The sequence below is a fragment of the Saitoella complicata genome (genome assembly GCF_001661265.1).
Source record: "Saitoella complicata NRRL Y-17804 unplaced genomic scaffold SAICOscaffold_19, whole genome shotgun sequence".
NCBI classification, from domain to species: Eukaryota; Fungi; Ascomycota; class Saitoellomycetes; order Saitoellales; family Saitoellaceae; genus Saitoella; species Saitoella complicata.
In genome coordinates this window covers 115,440-133,508 of record NW_017567010.1, presented here as the reverse complement: position 1 = coordinate 133,508, position 18,069 = coordinate 115,440, and the positions used below count along the sequence as shown (strand labels likewise).

At 53.6% G+C, this 18,069-nt stretch overlaps 10 protein-coding genes and 2 non-coding genes across 12 annotated transcripts; 9 read left to right on the top strand and 3 right to left on the bottom strand.

Annotated features, from left to right (window-relative positions):
* Positions 1-197: 197 nt before the first annotated feature.
* SAICODRAFT_36272 (putative delta-9 desaturase) lies at positions 198-1,655 on the top strand (the record flags this gene model as incomplete). Its single annotated transcript, XM_019168486.1, has 2 exons — positions 198-242; positions 303-1,655. The coding sequence occupies 2 exons, from the start codon at positions 198-200 to the stop codon at positions 1,653-1,655; spliced, it is 1,398 nt and encodes a 465-aa protein (XP_019022652.1).
* Positions 1,656-2,806: 1,151 nt separating this feature from the next.
* Positions 2,807-3,493, top strand: SAICODRAFT_36271 (GCN5-like N-acetyltransferase; the record flags this gene model as incomplete). Its single annotated transcript, XM_019168485.1, has 1 exon — positions 2,807-3,493. The coding sequence occupies one exon, from the start codon at positions 2,807-2,809 to the stop codon at positions 3,491-3,493; it is 687 nt and encodes a 228-aa protein (XP_019022651.1).
* Positions 3,494-3,764: 271 nt separating this feature from the next.
* Positions 3,765-3,836, bottom strand: SAICODRAFT_t121. The gene has a single exon. It is a non-coding gene; the product is annotated as a tRNA-Arg (tRNA).
* Positions 3,837-4,655: 819 nt separating this feature from the next.
* Positions 4,656-4,988, top strand: SAICODRAFT_8834 (uncharacterized protein; the record flags this gene model as incomplete). Its single annotated transcript, XM_019171548.1, has 1 exon — positions 4,656-4,988. The coding sequence occupies one exon, from the start codon at positions 4,656-4,658 to the stop codon at positions 4,986-4,988; it is 333 nt and encodes a 110-aa protein (XP_019022650.1).
* SAICODRAFT_26632 (uncharacterized protein) lies at positions 4,976-6,793 on the top strand (the record flags this gene model as incomplete). Its single annotated transcript, XM_019166955.1, has 6 exons — positions 4,976-5,417; positions 5,526-5,536; positions 5,557-5,631; positions 5,670-5,867; positions 5,928-6,225; positions 6,252-6,793. 6 exons carry the CDS (start codon positions 4,976-4,978, stop codon positions 6,791-6,793), a joined length of 1,566 nt encoding a protein of 521 aa, XP_019022649.1.
* Positions 6,794-6,881: 88 nt separating this feature from the next.
* SAICODRAFT_t122 lies at positions 6,882-6,955 on the top strand. The gene has a single exon. It is a non-coding gene; the product is annotated as a tRNA-Arg (tRNA).
* Positions 6,956-7,147: 192 nt separating this feature from the next.
* Positions 7,148-8,482, bottom strand: SAICODRAFT_36270 (sulfide-quinone oxidoreductase; the record flags this gene model as incomplete). The annotated part of the gene is made up of 1 exon (XM_019168484.1): positions 7,148-8,482. One exon carries the CDS (start codon positions 8,480-8,482, stop codon positions 7,148-7,150), a length of 1,335 nt encoding a protein of 444 aa, XP_019022648.1.
* A 201-nt stretch (positions 8,483-8,683) lies between these two features.
* Positions 8,684-10,123, top strand: SAICODRAFT_146366 (uncharacterized protein). Its single transcript, XM_019165523.1, has one exon. The coding sequence runs from the start codon at positions 8,748-8,750 to the stop codon at positions 10,053-10,055; it is 1,308 nt and encodes a 435-aa protein (XP_019022647.1). The 5' UTR covers positions 8,684-8,747; the 3' UTR covers positions 10,056-10,123.
* A 314-nt stretch (positions 10,124-10,437) lies between these two features.
* SAICODRAFT_59645 (Dihydropteroate synthase) lies at positions 10,438-12,615 on the top strand (the record flags this gene model as incomplete). Its single annotated transcript, XM_019169694.1, has 1 exon — positions 10,438-12,615. One exon carries the CDS (start codon positions 10,438-10,440, stop codon positions 12,613-12,615), a length of 2,178 nt encoding a protein of 725 aa, XP_019022646.1.
* Positions 12,616-13,186: 571 nt separating this feature from the next.
* Positions 13,187-14,095, bottom strand: SAICODRAFT_26628 (uncharacterized protein; the record flags this gene model as incomplete). Its single annotated transcript, XM_019166954.1, has 1 exon — positions 13,187-14,095. One exon carries the CDS (start codon positions 14,093-14,095, stop codon positions 13,187-13,189), a length of 909 nt encoding a protein of 302 aa, XP_019022645.1.
* A 436-nt stretch (positions 14,096-14,531) lies between these two features.
* On the top strand, positions 14,532-16,194 carry SAICODRAFT_31191 (UPF0075-domain-containing protein). The gene has a single exon (XM_019167867.1). The coding sequence runs from the start codon at positions 14,786-14,788 to the stop codon at positions 16,115-16,117; it is 1,332 nt and encodes a 443-aa protein (XP_019022644.1). The 5' UTR covers positions 14,532-14,785; the 3' UTR covers positions 16,118-16,194.
* A 216-nt stretch (positions 16,195-16,410) lies between these two features.
* On the top strand, positions 16,411-17,370 carry SAICODRAFT_26626 (uncharacterized protein; the record flags this gene model as incomplete). The annotated part of the gene is made up of 1 exon (XM_019166953.1): positions 16,411-17,370. One exon carries the CDS (start codon positions 16,411-16,413, stop codon positions 17,368-17,370), a length of 960 nt encoding a protein of 319 aa, XP_019022643.1.
* Positions 17,371-18,069: the final 699 nt, after the last annotated feature.

Genomic DNA, 18,069 nt, shown 5'->3' with positions numbered 1-18,069 from the left:
CAAGAGACTCCCGCCCCAAGCCGGTGTCCTTTCGTTTTTCCGAGTTCATTTCGCAGCTTTACGCCGGGTGGTCATACATAGCCAATTGAGTCGGTCTCAATTGCCTTCTCGCCTATCTTTCGTATAAAGCAACAACTCGATCCACTCACAGCGTCGGTTCGTACCAACATCCAGAGAAGTCCACACTACAGTCAATCATGTCTGCAGCAACTTCTTCTTCGTCTGCGCCTTCGGCCACGAAGGTCACTTCTCGCAACACCACTGTCGTTTCGGACACCCCCGGAACCGCAGTCTTGTCTGAGGAGAAGCTTCACATCATTGACCAGCCATGGACCCGGGATAACTGGCACCAGCATTTTAACTGGCTGAACGTCGGTGTCCTTACCCTCCCACCTTTGCTCGGATTGTACGGTCTCCTCTACGTTCCCATCCACATGAAGACCGCTCTCTGGGCCGTCATCTACTACTTCATGACCGGTCTCGGTATCACCGCCGGTTACCACCGTCTCTGGGCACACAGGTCCTACTCCGCCTCGTTCCCTCTGCGTCTCTTCTTGGCCGCCGTCGGTGGCGGTGCCGTTGAGGGTTCTATCAGGTGGTGGTCCCGCGATCACCGTGCTCACCACCGTTTTACCGACACTGAGAAGGATCCTTACTCCGTTCGCAAGGGTCTCCTTTACTCTCACTTGGGATGGATGCTCCTTAAGCAGAACCCCAAGAAGATCGGCCGTACTGATATCTCCGACCTTAACGCCGACCCCATCGTCGTCTGGCAGCACAAGAACTACATCAAGACCCTGTTCGTTATGGGATTTATCTTCCCTACCGTCGTCGCTGGTTTCTGCTGGGGTGACTGGAAGGGTGGATTCTTCTACGCTGCTATCTGCCGCTTGGTCTTCGTTCACCACGCTACTTTCTGCGTCAACTCCCTCGCTCACTGGCTCGGTGACCAGCCTTTCGATGACCGTCACTCCCCCCGTGACCACGTCGTTACCGCTCTCGTTACTCTCGGTGAGGGTTACCACAACTTCCATCACACCTTCCCCTCTGACTACCGTAACGCTATCCGCTGGTGGCAGTACGACCCCACCAAGTGGGTTATCTGGACTTGTAAGGTTCTTGGTTTGGCGTCCGACTTGAAGCAGTTCAACGAGAACGCAATTCAGCAGGGTTTGGTCATGCAAGCCCAGAAGAAGCTCGACCAGCGCCGTTCCGTGCTCGATTGGGGTATTCCCATCGAGACCCTCCCCATCATGTCCTACGACGACTTTGAGGAGCAGTCCAAGGCCGGCAAGAAACTCGTTCTCGTCGCTGGTGTCGTTCACGATGTTTCCGAGTTCGTTAATCAGCACCCTGGAGGTATTGCTCTTATCCGCTCTGGTATCGGAAAGGATATGACTTCTGCCTTCAACGGTGGTGTTTACGACCACTCTAACGCTGCTCACAACCTCCTCGCTACCATGCGTGTCGCTGTTGTCCGTGGTGGTATGGAAGTCGAGATATGGAAGCAGAGTATGCGTGAGGCTGAGATGAGGGAGAGGAAGACTGTGGATCCCCCGAAGGACACCATGGGTCAGAAGATCGTGAGGCAGGGTGATCAGGCGACGAAGACTCACAAGCACAACGCTGAGGCTGTTGCTGCTACCGCCAACTAAGGTGGATTTGCGTTTTGTTAGGGGATTGTCATGATATTGTTTTGATATGTCTAGATAAGATTTTTAGGCTACGGCCTTGCTTTTGGAAATGTCGTTAGCGGATTGTTATTCTTCACTTCTTGGATGAGTTTAGCAATGGAAAGTTTGAAAGTGCGATTATTTTCCACGTCTACCTCATCTTAGCAATCTCATCATAGTGACGACGTACTTCCCCGGCTCATTCCCCTGCGCGAACCCGTTGCCTCTTCCTCATCACTAGACACTCACGACATCTTCTCTATCCGCTGACTGAAGGGGCATGCCGTACACGGGAGACAAAGTCTCATTTATGTATCAGTGGACAAAAGAACTCACAAGCAAGCAGGAGCAAAAAGATACAGCACCCGAGTATTCCCAGCTGGTCTCCCACGCTAGTACTGACTGGGCCCTATGATGCTTAACTTAGGAGATCGGACGGGATCCTGTGCTTTCATCATGGTATGGCCGTATCTGACACTATCTTGTTTCATCAAATATTGAAAAGATGAGCTCATGGAAACACCATCCCAAGTATGGAAACGGTACCCCACATTCTATCGCGGCAAAAAACGCAACGGATCCGGACAGGAGGTCATCCTCCTATGACCCTTCCTCGTCGGCTTCGGTCGTGGTCTCACCAACCGGCGCTTTTCTCCTACAGCTCCTGCCAAATTTACATGGTGCATGGCAATCGGAATGTTCGACCTGAAAAGTGTGAGGAAGTACAGCTAGCTCTAGCATCCTGATCATATGCTGCTCTACGGACGCACAAATGCGTTCGAGGGGTTGCACACATATCAGTACGCACTTCACGTGGCGTGGTTACGGTCTCATAGCACATGAACGTCGTATAGATCCTCTATTTCCCACGCTTACCGACATCATGGTCCATCTGTACAATCCTGCGGGGGCGCTGATGCAGGCTCTTCTTGGATTTTATAAATGAGCTGGTCATACACGGAGCTCTGTAATTTACCGAGATTCTACCCGAAGCAATTTGGAACGCAGCGCTGCGGCTTCATCTGCCGGGCGGGTCCCGTATCGGTTAACGGTCCGCTCCCGCGCCATGACTCAATCGCTTGCGACAGCGCGAAACAAATCCGTGATCGCAATTGCTACAACTATACACAGCTATGTCAAAAGTAGAGGCATTTGAAGACTGGCGCCCTGCGCGTCTACCTGAGCGAACAATCCTTATCGGCGCCTTTGTACGAATTGAACCGCTGCGTCCGTCCCACGCCCGAGACCTTTACGAAGCACTTGCCGGCCCGAAAGCAGATCCGCTCACATGGAACTACATGTTTTACGGACCATTCTCGTCATTGGAGGATTTTGAAGCATGGATCAGGGACTATACGCAAAACAATGATCCTTTCTTCTGGGCTGTGATCAATAAGCAAACCGGGAGAGCTGTCGGGTTCTTCGCATTTCTGAGAATCACGCCAGAATATGGCGTCACAGAAATTGGCCACATCGTCTTTACCAGCGCGATGCAGCGAACACCAATGAGCACAGAGGCAGTGTTCCTTCTTATGCGATACGCTATCGAGCTCGGGAATCGCCGTGTTGAATGGAAGTGCGATAATGGTAACAGCCGAAGTCGGGCTGCGGCGTTGCGATTCGGGTTCAAGGAAGAAGGTGTTTTCAGGCAGCATATGGTGGTGAAGGGGAGGAATAGAGATACAGCGTGGTTCGCTTTCTGTGATTTCGAGTGGGCGAGGTTGGAGAAGGCGCTTGTGACTTGGCTTGAATCAACGAACTTTGACGCGGATGGGAAGCAGATTAAGACATTAGAGCAGTGTCGTGTGGCTTTGCAGTAACAGAGAATTGCAAAAGTACGATTTGCGTAATCGTTGTTTGGGCATCTCAACTTCCTCCAGTAATTGAATTCGAAATAAAGCGATACGTCCGGGCATCACGTGAGGACCCAGATGTGCGTGCGTGTAAGACGATTATTGCATTTCCCATGCGTAAGTCAGTAAGTATCACGAAGGCATGCTAAGTAATATCCAACCATTCAATGAGTCCCGTTAGAATCGGGCCCAAAATTGTTGTGGGCGAGCGTGCGGCCGCCCAAAAAGTGTTTGAAGACGACCAACCTGGGACTCGAACCCAGAACCTTCCGCTTAGGAGGCGGACGCGCTACCATTACGCCAGTCAGCCTGAGTTATTTTTTGTGCTCCTATGTCTTTTTAAGATAACAATGTCTCAATCTACTCCCTAGCCGTTGTGTTCTCTTCTTCCCTTCCTTTTTCCCTTTTCTCTATTCTCTTTTCCATAACTCTTCACGTCCTTAGTAGTGTCCTGCCCAGAAGCATTTTAGGGACGCAATCGTACAGCTTCGAATGCCGTTCGGTTCTCCGCATATCATGCAACGGACCGCTCCCGCTACGTCCACCTCCCCGCTGACTGAATTAAACAGTCCAAAAAGCTACTGATCGCAATCCCTACGCTCGTCCATAGCCATGTCAAAAGAACAGACAGCCAGAAACGGTACCAGTCGGAGAGAGGCTCGAGCACATGGGCGGAGAGACGGGAGGGGCCCGAGGGTACTCAAAGAGGTACGTCAAGTGTGAGTGAAGCCTTGTGCCGAAGTACGTTGAGTCAAAGTCGCATCTACATCTAATCTGCCAACCCGCGAAGTACGCAGTCGGAAACGTGAAGTACATCTACTGTCTACCGTCGACCCGTGAAGTTGTGAAGCCATACGCTTCGTACCCGTGAAGTACGGAGTCACCAATCGCCTACTCGTGAAGTACAGAGTCGCATACGTGTGCGCTTCCACTCTGTCGATTACGTGAAGTACATCTACGACCCGTGACTTGCAATGAATCTGAGGAGACCGAACTCCGGACCAGGTGTCTGTCCGCCACGGCAGAATACCAAGCGCAAGCACATGGCTTCACCAACACCAGGCCCGTGTGCAATGAACACCAGCAAAGTGGAGATGGCAATCAGAGGAAGGATGAGACTAAGGCTGGGATGGATGTCTTTGACAAGCTTTTGACCCGTCCCCTCCATGTCACTGATGATGAGTTGAAGTTGGTGTTTTCCTTGTTGGAATCCAACCAGACTTCTCTTACACCTCATGAAGACTGCCAGATCCTCTACCTTGGGTCTTTCAATGTGGAGGTAAAAGGTTCGAAGAAGGTCATGGAGGGTTGGTGTAAACAAGGCCTTCACTTTGCGGAAATGAAGCTTTGGGTTGAGTACATCCAGGACCATAAGATGGAGTATGAGGAGAGGATGTGTATTCAGTTATTGAAACTTGCGGAGAAGGGAAGAGGCCTTGGAACCGCCATATGGAAGATGTGAAGAGGCGCAGGACTGGTATTATTGCTGCATTCCTGAATTGTATGGAGTTGAAGTATGGTTCTGAGGTTGAGAGTACTGTGGGCGCACCCAACACCTTGCTTGAAGGTTCGTCTGGTACAATTACGGAAGTCTTTCAACAGCTGGACCTGGAGGATAATATGGAAGAAGCAAGTGCGAGGATTTCGGTTCAGACAACACTTTATGAGTTTTCTTCAGCCAGGTTACGCTTTGACAAGAACCAGCACCACCAGGTCCATGTCGATCACAGAGAGCAAGTCCTGATCGCCCTGTTCAATGAGTCTTTGCTGCTCAATTGCCAAGCTGGTGGCGCCTGTGACAGTCATCTCTCGCATCATGAGGATCAAAATCTGTTCCTCCAACCTAGGACTACCTTCTCCGCTCAACCTCCTCAACTTGCCCAAGACAGAAGTACCTACTGAGATTTGGGAGCTTTTTGGTGGAGGGTAAACCTAACAGTGAAAGTCATACCATGCAACCATTATGACTCTGGCGATTGAATTTGCCAGACCTTCACAGGCACATTCCTCGTGAGTCTCGTGATGAATAGTTCTCATGGGTCAATACCCGGGGAGAAGGTGTGGCCTATGCCATGTCATCCACTGGGTCATGCGCAGTTGCGAGGGTGAGTGGTCCGCTGCTTTTTACCGCCTACTTCGGCAGTTTGCCCCAGCAGGGTCTTCGAATTTGAACGATAGTTGGATGGAAGACCAGGAGAAGCGGGAGTTGGCCTGCAAAGAGGCTGACAGACAGATGCGGGCTCAGCTTCCTGTGAATCATTTCGGGCCGGAGAAGCAAAGGAACAGGAGATCAGGCGAGGAGGCCAAGTACCAGGAAACCTGTGCATTCAATGGGATGGAGGTCTCCATAGGAAGCAGTGGGCAGTTTCCGTTATACTGGCAAAGAACTCCCACCAATTAGACAGCAGTGAGTGCCCGAGTCTACGGCATAGCTATACCCCAAACTCCTCAGGATTCGCGGTTTTTGTACTTTACGAAGGACAGTGTTGTTATCAGAGAGGCCAAGGGTCAGTCATTGTTACCACAAAATCACAAGCACAAGGTCTATTTTCCTTACGAGAGGCTCACTGGTGACTTTCGCATTTTGTGGGATGAAGTGATGTTCAATGGAGCTACATCAGCAAACACAGCTCAGCCTCAAAAGCAATATGGTTTCATGGGTGCAAAGATGGGTCCAGACCCAGATGCTCCCAGCGCCGGTAGGCTTCCCTCACTTGTCAACAAGCCTCGAGCGAGTGGCACCGCCGGGTTCATTCCACCTGTGCTCAAGCGACAGCGACAACCCCCCCCCCTAACCCCATCATACCCCGCGGTCAGGAGTTACCCAAAGCAGGACAAAAGAATCTGGACAAATACAGGGATCCCCCTAAGCATGGTGATGCACTTTGGCTGCTCAATCAATGGTTGAATTACGGGTACCCTGAAGGTGGGGCGGTCTTTACTGCCCACTATGAGAGGTGGAAGTCAGACAATGGCAATAGGAAATCAATGGGTTGCAATCTTTGGCACCAACTAGCGACGTACTTGAAGACCCGGCACCTCAACCATCCTTACCGAGAAGACTACCTCCGAATGTGTGGTATCCACTACACAGATCCAGTTGAGTATTTAAAAAAGCATCCTCACACAACTGATATCAGAAGAGTGCGAACAAGCATTGATATCTGCCAGGGGATTGACGAGAACAAAAGCGGTCCGAGGAGCTGTCCAGGAAGCAGATACGAGGGCCGACTGTGGCACTTTGGTCCGAAAACGAGCGGGTGGTAAGGGAGAGGACCGGTAGTGTAGTGAGTAGTATAGCTGATTTCCTGGAAATGACTTATGGATGATTAACGTTTTAGGAAAAAAGAACGGAGGCTGACTGGCGTAATTTGGTAGCGCGTCTCCCTCCTAAGGAGAAGGCTCTGGGTTCGAGTCCCAGGTTGGTCGTTTTGTTGCCGTTCAGCAGGATATCCTTCGGGGCACTACAACATTACCAGCATGCCCTCCAATGATCCGGCACCAACAAAATGTCTAACAAGCGATTCTATTGCAAAATTGAATGACATATGTCTACCATTAACTCCATACCGAATGATCCCAATTCACCAATTACTGCTTCCGACGCTCCACATTCCACGCTCAGTTGAAAGTGGGCCTAAAGAAAGAGTTACGGCCAAACCACTGTCCCTTCACACCATAATTAAAGTAAGCCCACGGGAACACATCCTTCTTCAAATGATACGCGAACCTCGCCGGCTTAGCCTGGTCGAAACCAAACTTACCGCCGAAAGTCTCATCAGGCACTCCACCATACTTGAACTCCGCCAAAATCAACTTGCCGTACGAGACGAGGAGGGGGCAGGAGGTGTATCCGTCGTAGGATGCGTTCGCGGTCTTTCCGTGCGCGACGCGGTGGAAGTTGTGTGCAAGGACGGGGGTCTGAGAGAAGATTGCCGCGGCGGTTTTGGAGGTGGGAAGGGAGGAGGAGTCACCCAACGACCACACATTATCGAACTTCTTGCTCTGGAGGGTAGCGGAGTGAACGTCGACGAAACCCGCTGCGTCAGCCAAGGCAGATTTAGCAACGAAAGCGTGGGAACCCATCTTGGGGACGACGTGGAGGAGGTCGAAGGTTTTGTCGACGGTGGTGCCGTCGGCTTGCTTGAAGGTTGCGATATGGGCTTGACCATCGACTGCGACGAGGTCAGAGGTGAATGCACCCTTTACGCCACGGTCGACACGGAGTTGCTCGAGTGCCTTGGCGTACTTAGGCACGGCAAACATTGCGCCCATGCCCGTGTTGAACTCCAAGTCAATCTCATCACGAACACCTGCATTCCTCCATGCATCCTCCGCCATCCACATCACCTTCTGGGGCGCACCGGCACACTTGACGACACCAGCGGGCTGGGTGAAGATCGCCTTTCCGCACTTGAGGGCCTTGATGTCGTTTTGGGCGACGTCACAGGTGTCGTAGCTGTAAATGGAGGAGACACCATTCTTGCCCAAGGTCTCGGGGAGTCCAGCAATGGCGCCCCACTTGATGTCCAAACCGGCGGCGACGATGAGGTGGTCGTAGGTAATCGAGTCACCCGTCCCAGTAGTAATCTTGTTCGCCGCGGCATCGATCTCGGCGACATTAGTGTTGTGGAGCTTGACATCTGCGGGGACGAGGGAAGCCAAGGGACGGTTCAAGTCAGTCTTGTTGGCGAGACCGGCACCGACCAAAGTCCATCCGGGCTGGTAGTGGTGAACGGAGGCACCGTCGACAATCGCGATATCATCCTTCTTCAACGCCAGGGTACCGGAAGACTTGGCTTCACGAGCGTAGGTATCGAGAAGCTGGTTTGCGATGTTGATACCACCCGTACCGCCACCGATGATGACAATCTTGTGGTGGGTAGAGGCATGGCGAACGGCCGATGCAATGGCTGCGCGAGTGGCGGGACGGAGGGAGGATGCGGCGAAGGACATTGTAGAGAGTGGAGGGAGGGGTAATAGATGGCGGATCGCCTGGTGGATGGAAAGATCGAGGGGAGTTTACCGTCGGGCCAAAAATCATGAGCAGCGGCTCAACCTGCATAAGCAGAGACCGGGGCCGCAGAGGAGAGCACGCCATCGCCAGTCATGTTCATCTGAGCTGGGAGGGGAAACTTGAGGCACGTTTTATTTGCTAAATTTCAATCGAAAACTCGTGTCATCACCTCCACTTTTTATATTGAAAGTCTTGGAGCGACAAATGCACCTGGAAGGTCTTCATGCAACTCACTGCATAGTGCTACGCTCGATAACCTCCCTTTTAACTCAAACCCCAATAATCACCTCTCCACGAACTCCCACGATGGACCCAAGGCTCGCCGAAGCAATGCTAAACTCTCAAGCCCAGCAGAACCAGACCCATCAGCAGATTGTGTTCCAGGCCATGACCGCCGCCATGGCGGCACAGGCTCAGCTCCCTCCTCATGGGCTCCAGCCTGCGCCGCAACAAGCTCCGAGCAGGGATGATTCCATCACGATCCAAGGGAGTCAGAGTCAGGATGATGTGTTGAGGGAGTATGAGCAGGCACAGAGGCAGGTGTTGGAGGATAGGCCTGGGAATCGGGAGACGCGGCTCTTGACAGAGGATGAGGAGCAAGATCTCGAGGAACCGCCTGCGAAGCGCGGGAGAGGAAGACCGAGGAAGGTCAGCAACCTCGAAATCGAAGACGCCGAGCAGCACACCGGTGAGGATCAGCACGACACTACCCACCCCGGTCCCATAACGCGATCTAACACAACCGTCGACAACACCACCCCGAACCCCGAAACCCCTCTAACCCAGAAACGCGGCCCCGGCCGCCCAAAAGGCTCTGGCTCAGCCGTCCCCTACCTCAAATGGACCGAACCCATGTCAACCGACTTCCACCACTACTTCTGGACCCGGGGCATGATCCGCCCCACCGGCGCGCGCTCCCACGCCCTCATGCGCGAATTCGCCGCACGTTGGGGAATCGAGGATGTCGGGAAAGTCAAATCCAAGATTTCGAATTATTTTACGACGCAGTTGAGTGCTGAGGAAAGGGGGAGGGCGAATAGTCTGTGGGAGGGGAAGTTTAAGAGGATGGTTGGGGTTGAGGGGGAGGAGGGGGAGATGTCTACGCCTGGTGGTGGGGGAGTGCTCACGCCGGGTGGGACGAGAATCGACGAAACCGGACCAATCCCCACGTTCCGTCCTACCGGGCGACCCCTCGGCGGGTCTGGAAGCCCCAAAACCCCAGGCGCTGGCACATTCGCCGTGCAGCGCTTCGACTCCTCTCGCACGGAAAGCGTGGATGGTGCCGGGGAGGACACCCTTGAGGGCATGTTGGCGCGTGCGCGGGCGAAGTTCGATGAGGGGATGATGTTGATTAGGGAGGTTAGTGCGAGATTGGATAAGAGGAGGAGGGAGGAGAGTCTGGATAGGAATATGAATATGGAGATTGGGCAGGCGATGGAGCAGCCGCAACAGCAACAGCAACAGCAGCAGCAGCAGTTGGAAGAAATAGAGCAAGTGCAAGAGGAGCAGTAGTTTGTGAGATATCCGTATGGAGACTGAACACAAAAGGTAGGGATGAATGAATCTCGTTTCACATGATTGAATTATTTAAGAATGTGAAAGAATCCATCTAAGAATCCCATAAGAACTCGCCCGGCACAAAATCACGGAAAAACCGCAATTGCCGGTTCCCATGCTGGTGCCTGACTTGACCGCATCCAAAGCTCATCGGCGTCGGTGGCAGCGCGAAACGATTCCCTCGAGAAAATACCGTTATATGAACCGCTTTCGCAGGGCGCAGCTGTCCTCTTTATTGCCAAATATATCGTATCGTCGACCTGTTTATCTTGCCTCTATCCATCTTGGGTTCGCTGCGAGGTCATACGCAAACGCACACGGAGCCAGAGCAATGTCGATGAATAGCGACAAGATCGCGTTGCCGCAAGATGTGGTATATGTGAAGAATTTGACGTTGAAGACGATTACTGGGCCGGATAATTGGCAGAGACAGAAGCCGACCCCGGTGACGTTGTCCATCGAATGTCGGACCTCCGTCGCGCTCGCTGGGTCAACGGATCACCTCCCGTATTCCCTGCATTATGGAACGATGTGCAAATTGGTTTCGGATTATGTCGAAAACGGGGATTTCAAGAATCTGGAAGCGTTGGCGGAGGGGGTTGCGGGTGTTACCCTGGGGGAGGAATGTGGTGCTGAGTGGGTGAGGGTGAGGGTTGAGAAGCCGAGAGCGTTGTTGCGCGCGGATGCGGCGGGTCTCGAAATTGTGAGGAGGAAGGATGGGAAGAGGGATTGTGAGGATATGGTTTTCATTGACAACCTTCGTCTGGTCACCATTATTGGTGTCAATCCATGGGAACGTGTCGAGAAGCAGAACGTGTTCATTCAGCTTGAGCTGTACAAGCCTATCCCGGTGCTAAACGGCGATACCAGCAAGATTGGACATGGGTATGATTTCAGAACGACTGTACACACTATTACCGATCACATCGAACAATCCGACTACAAGACTGTCGAGGCGTTCGTCACGGCCATTGCAAAAATCGCGTGTTTGGACTGCGGCGTGCAAAAGATCAAGGTCACGGCAGAGAAACCAAGCGCGTTGACGTTTGCTTATGCTGCTGGTGTTACCATCACTCGTGAAGCTTCGTTCTTTGCGTCTGCTGAGAAGGAGGGAAGCAAGGCCGTCAACGGAAGCGGAGTACACGAGAGGAGAGAGGATGTTTACGTTGCTCTTGGAGCAAACATCGGGGAAAAGGCAAGCAACATCAACGCTGCGCTCAAGGCATTGGAGAAGAGAGGGATTAAGATCATGCAAACGTCGTCGCTCTATGAGACCGCGCCGATGTACGTCACTGACCAACCATCGTTCCTGAACGGCGTCGCAAGGGTTTCAGTTCCGGCTGGTATGACTCCACACGAGCTGCTAAAGGAATTGAAGGCTGTTGAGGATGAGTGCGGACGTGTAAAGACCGTAGAGAAGGGCCCTAGAACCGTGGATCTGGATATCGTCCTCTTCGGAAACGAGGTCGTGAGCACGGATGACCTGATCGTGCCACACAAGGGTATGCTCGAGCGAGGATTTGTCCTAAAACCGCTCGCGGATCTGGCTCCTGGTCTCGCACATCCACTTACATCCACGACGATCGCGTCCCATTTGTCCGCGCTCCCGAAAAAGGACGTGGATGAGATGGAGGCCTACCTTCCCCTTCCTCGCGGAAGGGTCCTGATATTGGATCCGTTGAGGAGGGAGGTACCGACGACGGTCATGGCGATTCTGAATTTGACGCCTGACTCGTTCTCCGATGGTGGGAAGTACTCGTTGAAGGATGAGGATGTTGTTCGCACTGTGAAGCAGATGGTTGAGGATGGTGCGGGGATTATCGATGTTGGTGGACAGACGTCTAAGCCTGGTGCTGTCGAGGTACCTGTTGAGGAGGAGGTCGAGAGGGTCGTTCCTGCAATCAAGGCGATTCGTGCAGCGAGGATTGATGTTCCTATCAGTGTTGACACTTACCGTGCGCAGGTCGCTAAGGCTGCTGTTGAGGCTGGTGCGGATATCGTTAATGACGTTTCCGCTGGTACGCTTGATCCGGATATGTTCAAGACGATGGCAGAGCTGGATGTTCCGGTTTGCTTGATGCACATGCGTGGGACGCCGGAGACGATGAACTCTATGACCAAGTACCAAGGTGATTTGGTAGATGTTGTTGGACAGGAGCTCGAGGCCCGGGTCAGGGAGGCAGAGGAGGCGGGAGTGAAGAGGTGGAATATCATTCTTGATCCTGGTCTTGGATTTGCCAAGACGGCGTCGCAGAACCTCGAACTCATCCGTCGCTTCGATGAACTGCGTTCTCGACCCGCATTCGTCGGAATGCCTTGGTTGATTGGTCCGAGTAGGAAGAAGTTTGTCGGTCGTGTGACGGGCGAGGAGGGTGACAGGAAGTGGAGTACTTCTGCGGTCGTTGGTGCTAGTGTCCAGGCTGGTGCGAATATCGTTAGAGTGCACGATGTGAAGGAGATGGGCATGGTCGTGAAGATGTTTGATGCGATGAGAGGGGCTGTTAAGCTGGAGTAGAAAAACATGCAAGATAAGGTTAGGGCTTCAACGCTCGCGAGGAGAGGATTGGCATTGGGTGGTATGGGCGTTCTTTTGGGCTTCAACGCGTTTTTGGCATTCTAAACTAGCTTCTGATATTTCGAAAAGACAAGATACACTTACATGAACCCTCATTGCACGATTGCGATCATAATTGGGATGGACGGCGGATATTTGGGAAGTCCTCGTACTCCTGGACTCGTTTTTGAACTCTCACGGCCGCGGCAGGCCGGCAGGTTTCGGAAGTATCTTCGAGGATGTTGTCGGACAGTTTCATACGCTCTGCATGCAGAATGCCATTTTGTCGCTCCATGATTCATGATTCCCTTTCAAAATTCCTTGCCTTCCATCCGCGATTGAGCAGAACCCTCGAAGGAGGAGAAGGTGGATGAGAACCTGGGAAGACCATGCCTTGAGATAGGCCGAGACACCATGTACCGCGTTGCGGGCGGACACTGGGGTCGATCGAATCGACCGAATCGAGAGACACGCCTCTTCATCGAATTGACGGCGGAGTCGAGAGTACCCCACAGACCCCTCGGCCCTCCTCTCAATCATATCCCTCCTCCTCCTTCCTCTGTGTCGCCATAATCTCCTCCTCAACCCCCTCCAAAACCTGACTACACCCCTCCTCCTCCTCCTCAACCCACCCATAATCCCCCTCCTCCGTCATCTGCCTCTTTCGTTTCAGGGTGCTTGCTGCTGCGGCTTGGTCGAGGTCTTCGCTTGAAGCGATGAGTGGGAGGTCGGCGAGGCCTGAGTCTGTGATACGAAACACGATCGTTTTGTTCTGCGTAGAATTTCCATTCGACGGCGAGCGTGAGATAAACGCATGCCTCACCCCAATCCCAACATCCTCATCCCCCATCCCAGCCGCGGTTGGGGCTGGCGTAAGTAACTTGGTCGGTATGTCGTTCCTAAATAACGTGATCCGCACCCCCAACGACCCCGTCCAACTCTCCCCCAAATACGGAACGAGCACTGCGCCTCGTGTGGTAGACAGTGGAGCGCGGATGATTCGTGAAGTCATGTGTGAGATGATGAGGATTGCGGTGTTTTGGGTTGCTGCAATACGTGCCATTCCCGCTCCCAGAGACGCGAGGATTCGTGCGCGTTTCATAGGCATAGTCTCCGGTTTCTCGCCCCTGGGTTTTGGGTGCGGTGCGTCAGGTGGAGGTGCGTGTGGTGGGTCGTCGATGCCGGTGGGGAAGGATGTGGAGACGGGCGTGGAGAGGTCGTCGATGATGATGAGGGAGGTGTTTGGTGGTGGGAAGCTTGTGGAGAAGTGGGTTTGGGGGTGGAGGAAGGTTGAGAGGATGTTGGGGAGGGTTGGGGTGTGCAGTATGTGGATTTTGCGGAGGATGGATTCCGGCTCTTCGTCGTCGGCGGAGGAGGCGGAAGCGGTGACGATGGCGAGAAGACGGGTGAGTGGTGGAGGTTGTCCAGCAACTATGAACATGCCACCAATTAGCCAACCACACACCAGAAACACCCAACACGCGACGGATCAAACATACCCATCCACACAACCTCCCCACCCGCCCTAACAGCCTCAACAGCAACCTGCATCCCCAGCGTCGTTTTCCCACTTCCCGGAGGTCCACATACTTCAGTTATTTGAGCACGCGGGATACCTCCATCGAGGGCTTCGTCGAGGGCAGTGGAGGAGGTGCGGAGGCGGGTTGTGGGTGTGAGGGATTTGGCGAGGGATTGGGTGAGAGAGAGGGTTGGGAGGCGATCTGTGGGGAGGAGAGGAGAGGGGAGGGAGGGCGCACGGTCTGTCATGGGGGCATTGGTGGGGAGTACCGGTATGCTGTTGAATGGCTCGACTTGGAGGTCGACGTCACGTGCGGCCAGGTCGGTCGTCTCGGTCGTCTCGCTCCAAGGAAGGCAACCTCTCCCGGGGCGGATGTTCCCCACACAGTCGCGCTGTCGCCAACCCCACAACCCGCGGAGCCGCAATGTCCGATTCCCCACAAACCAGGATGGAAAGAGGACCCGTTCGTTCCCCGGGTTGAGCTCCGGGCTCCGGCTCCGCGTTGTCTGGGGTAGTCTCTCACGACAAGTTCCAGTCTATATAAACCCCCCCCCTCAACGTCCAGCATCAAGTCACTCACACTCCCTCTCTTCCTCAACACAGCACAACGACATGCCTTCCGCCGAAAACACCTACGGCTCCAAGGGCCTCTCCCTCATCGTCATCGGCACAAACGCCGGTACCTCCATGGACGGTGTCGACATGGTCCGCGTCCACTTCACCCAAGAACACCCCTCCGCCCCACTCAAGATGAAACTCCTCAACTACGGCGAAGAACCCATGCCCCAAAAACTCAAGAAGCGCGTGATGAAGCTCATCAAAGACAACGCCACGACTCCCGAGGAGATCGCGCAGGTGAACATGCAGTTGGGTGAGAACACCGGGAATGCGATTTTGACGTTTGCCGAGAGGGAAGGATTCAAGTTGGGTACGCAGGGTGGGAAGGGCGAGGTTGATTTGATTGGAGGACAGGGACAGACTATTTGGCATCTTCCCCTTCCCGAGCTCTTCGAGGGTGACCAGGAGCGTGCGCATCTCGACATGGCCGAAATCGCCGTGATCGCCGCTCAGACGGGTGTTACAACCCTCGGCAACTTCCGCGTTGGCGACATGGCTCTCGGACGTCAAGGCTGCCCTCTCTTCGCCGCTCTCGACTCTTTGTTACTCTGCCACCCAACCCTCAACCGCGCCGTCCAGAACATCGGCGGAATCGCAAACTTCTCCATCCTCCCCGCCGGCGACGTCGAGGGTTGCTACGACTTTGACACCGGACCGGGTAATGTCTTCATCGACGCCGCTGTTCGTCACTTCACCAACGGCGAACTCGAATACGACAGAGACGGCGCCATGGGAGCAAAAGGCACCGTCGACCAAGCCATCGTCGACGAAATGCTCGCAACAGACTACTTCACCCACGACATCCCCAAAACCACCGGTCGCGAAACCTTCGGCGACACATGGGGCGAAAACATTTGCAAACGCATGCTCGCAAAGGGCGCCTCACCGGAAGACTGCGTCGCCACCATTACCCGAATCACCGCACAATCCTTGGTCGAGCATTATAAGAGGTACGGACCCCCCGGCGGCGTGGATGAGATCTACATGGGCGGCGGCGGCTCGTATAACCCCAACATCGTCAACTACCTCCGCGAACAACTCCCCAACACGCGTATCACTATGATCGACGAAATCGGTATTCCAGCAGGCGCGAAAGAAGCCCTTGGCTTTGCGTTGATGACGCTCGAAGCCTTCGTCGGTCGCCCGTTGATCGTGCCGCAGAGGGTGGAGAATCGGGAACCGGGGATTATTGGACAGATTCAGCCTGGGAAGAACTATTTTGGGGCGATGAAGAGGGTTGTTGGGTTTTGGGGCGAGTTTCCTGAGGAGGAGGTTAAGTGTACGACGAGGATGGAGGTTATTCCGAATGAGAAGTTTGTTCAGTAGATTGCGATTGGGGGAATGAAGGGAGGGGTGGGTGTACGATTATTTGTTAGGGGGGTACCACATAGATATTTTGCAGCAATTGAACTTTATGCTTTGACTTGTTCGTCGGTTCGCATGCCTGCCGTAAATCTCTGGGGAGCACAGCCATCCATGCGCATGCAACGCCAATCCCGCCCCGCGTCGTATACGTACCGGTACACCACGCCAAACAGACGAGAGACCGTCCAAACAAACAAACCACCACCGTTACCGTTGCTTATGCCTTCAGCATCCACTCCTTCTGCTGATAGGCCATGACACGCTCATCCGCCCTATCGATGACCATCGATACAAGTCAGTCTCAGATCCGCCCCCGTTCGTCACGTTCGTTGTCGTCGCCCCTTTTTCCGGTTACGGTGCATCCGTTGAAACAGAGTTCTTCGCCTGAAGTACAGAATGTCGAGTGGGATATGGGGAGCGCGGGGACCAGGACGGAGGGGTATTCGGTCTGGAGTAGAAGGAGGAGGAGGGGGAGGTTGGATAGTGTTGAGTGGAGGAGGGATCCGAGGGATGAGTTTGCGGGTGGGAGGAGTGTTAGTGCGGATGAGCTCAAACGACACTCCATGGCCAGAGCAGGGGCGAATGAAACGGGAACGGGAACGGCAGAGGCGGCGTGGTCAACCTCCACGAGTTCGGTCTCGACTGCCTCGACACCCTCCTCCCACTACGCAACCTACACGTGGCAAAAGTACTCCGACACACCTCAACCCTCACCGCCAGAACGAACGATAAAGGTTTATATGCATCCTCTACGTCATACTGATACTTTACCATTTATATCACTTGCGTACGGTATCCTCCCCGCTTCCATTCGCCGCGCGAATAGGTTGTGGGCGACGGATAGTCTTCATGCACGCGGGGCCCGATATCTCACACTTCCTATTGACGAGTGCAGTATCGGCGCACAACCTGCTCGACTCGTCGATACCGATGACCCAAACTTAGAAGGAGAGCGAAAATTGGTGTGGATCAGGAATGTGGGGGAGGTGGAAATCAAGGATATTGACGCAGGCGGCCTTCGGTATTTCCCCTCCGCGAGACGGAAAGTGGAGGTGGTGCGGGAAGCAGAGGGGGATGAAGAAGAGTCGAGACAGAGTACGGAGAGTATCGTGGTTGCGGGGGCGCAGAGGGTGGAGAATGCTGTGGGGTGGATGGTGGGGAAGATTAGGAAGTTGAATCGGGGGGCGGTTGTGGGGGATCTGATTGAGTTGTAAGGGTTGCACTGGATGGTATGCGGCGGCGGATGGACCGGGGCGTTCTTATTACTTACCAAGATATACCCTATTTTGCATCTCCGTTGTGCACGTGCACGTGCACGACGTCTCACAGATTTCATTTTTCCCACGGGTGTACCGCATACCGTACAAACGCCGGCCGCGGATGTCCATAGTTAGGCCTACCGATGCATAATGACGGTAATAAATTGCAGCTGACGGGAACAAGCGTCCTTCGACTGGCTACCGTGGACCCACTGCTTCGTACATTGCGTGATCGCACGCCCGGCTAATTGCAAGGGGAAAGTTTGAAACGAGAAATGGCAGGTCTTGTTGGTGTCATGCCATGCGAACAAAAGGCTCCGGGTCGCTTGAAAGGAGTCGACGTGCCGAACTTTACAACGTTCATGGTTTCTTCGAAGACAGACAGATCTTGATTGAGACTTCTCTGGTAGAGGTTTGATCTTCATAGCATAGTGCAACGACACCGGTCAACGGCGCACTGGTTATATGACACAACATTGCCAAAATGTCAGATACGGCCATACCATGATGAAAGCACAGGATCCCGTCCGATCTCCTAAGTTAAGCATCATAGGGCCCAGTCAGTACTAGCGTGGGAGACCAGCTGGGAATACTCGGGTGCTGTATCTTTTGTATTTGGTTATCACCAGCGGTATCACTTGACTTGACCGTACA

Excerpts from the sequence above, each read along its gene's own strand:
- SAICODRAFT_146366 (XM_019165523.1), top strand. The coding sequence starts at position 8,748 with ATGCACCTGGAAGGTCTTCATGCAACTCACTGCATAGTGCTACGCTCG.
- SAICODRAFT_31191 (XM_019167867.1), top strand. The coding sequence starts at position 14,786 with ATGCCTTCCGCCGAAAACACCTACGGCTCCAAGGGCCTCTCCCTCATC.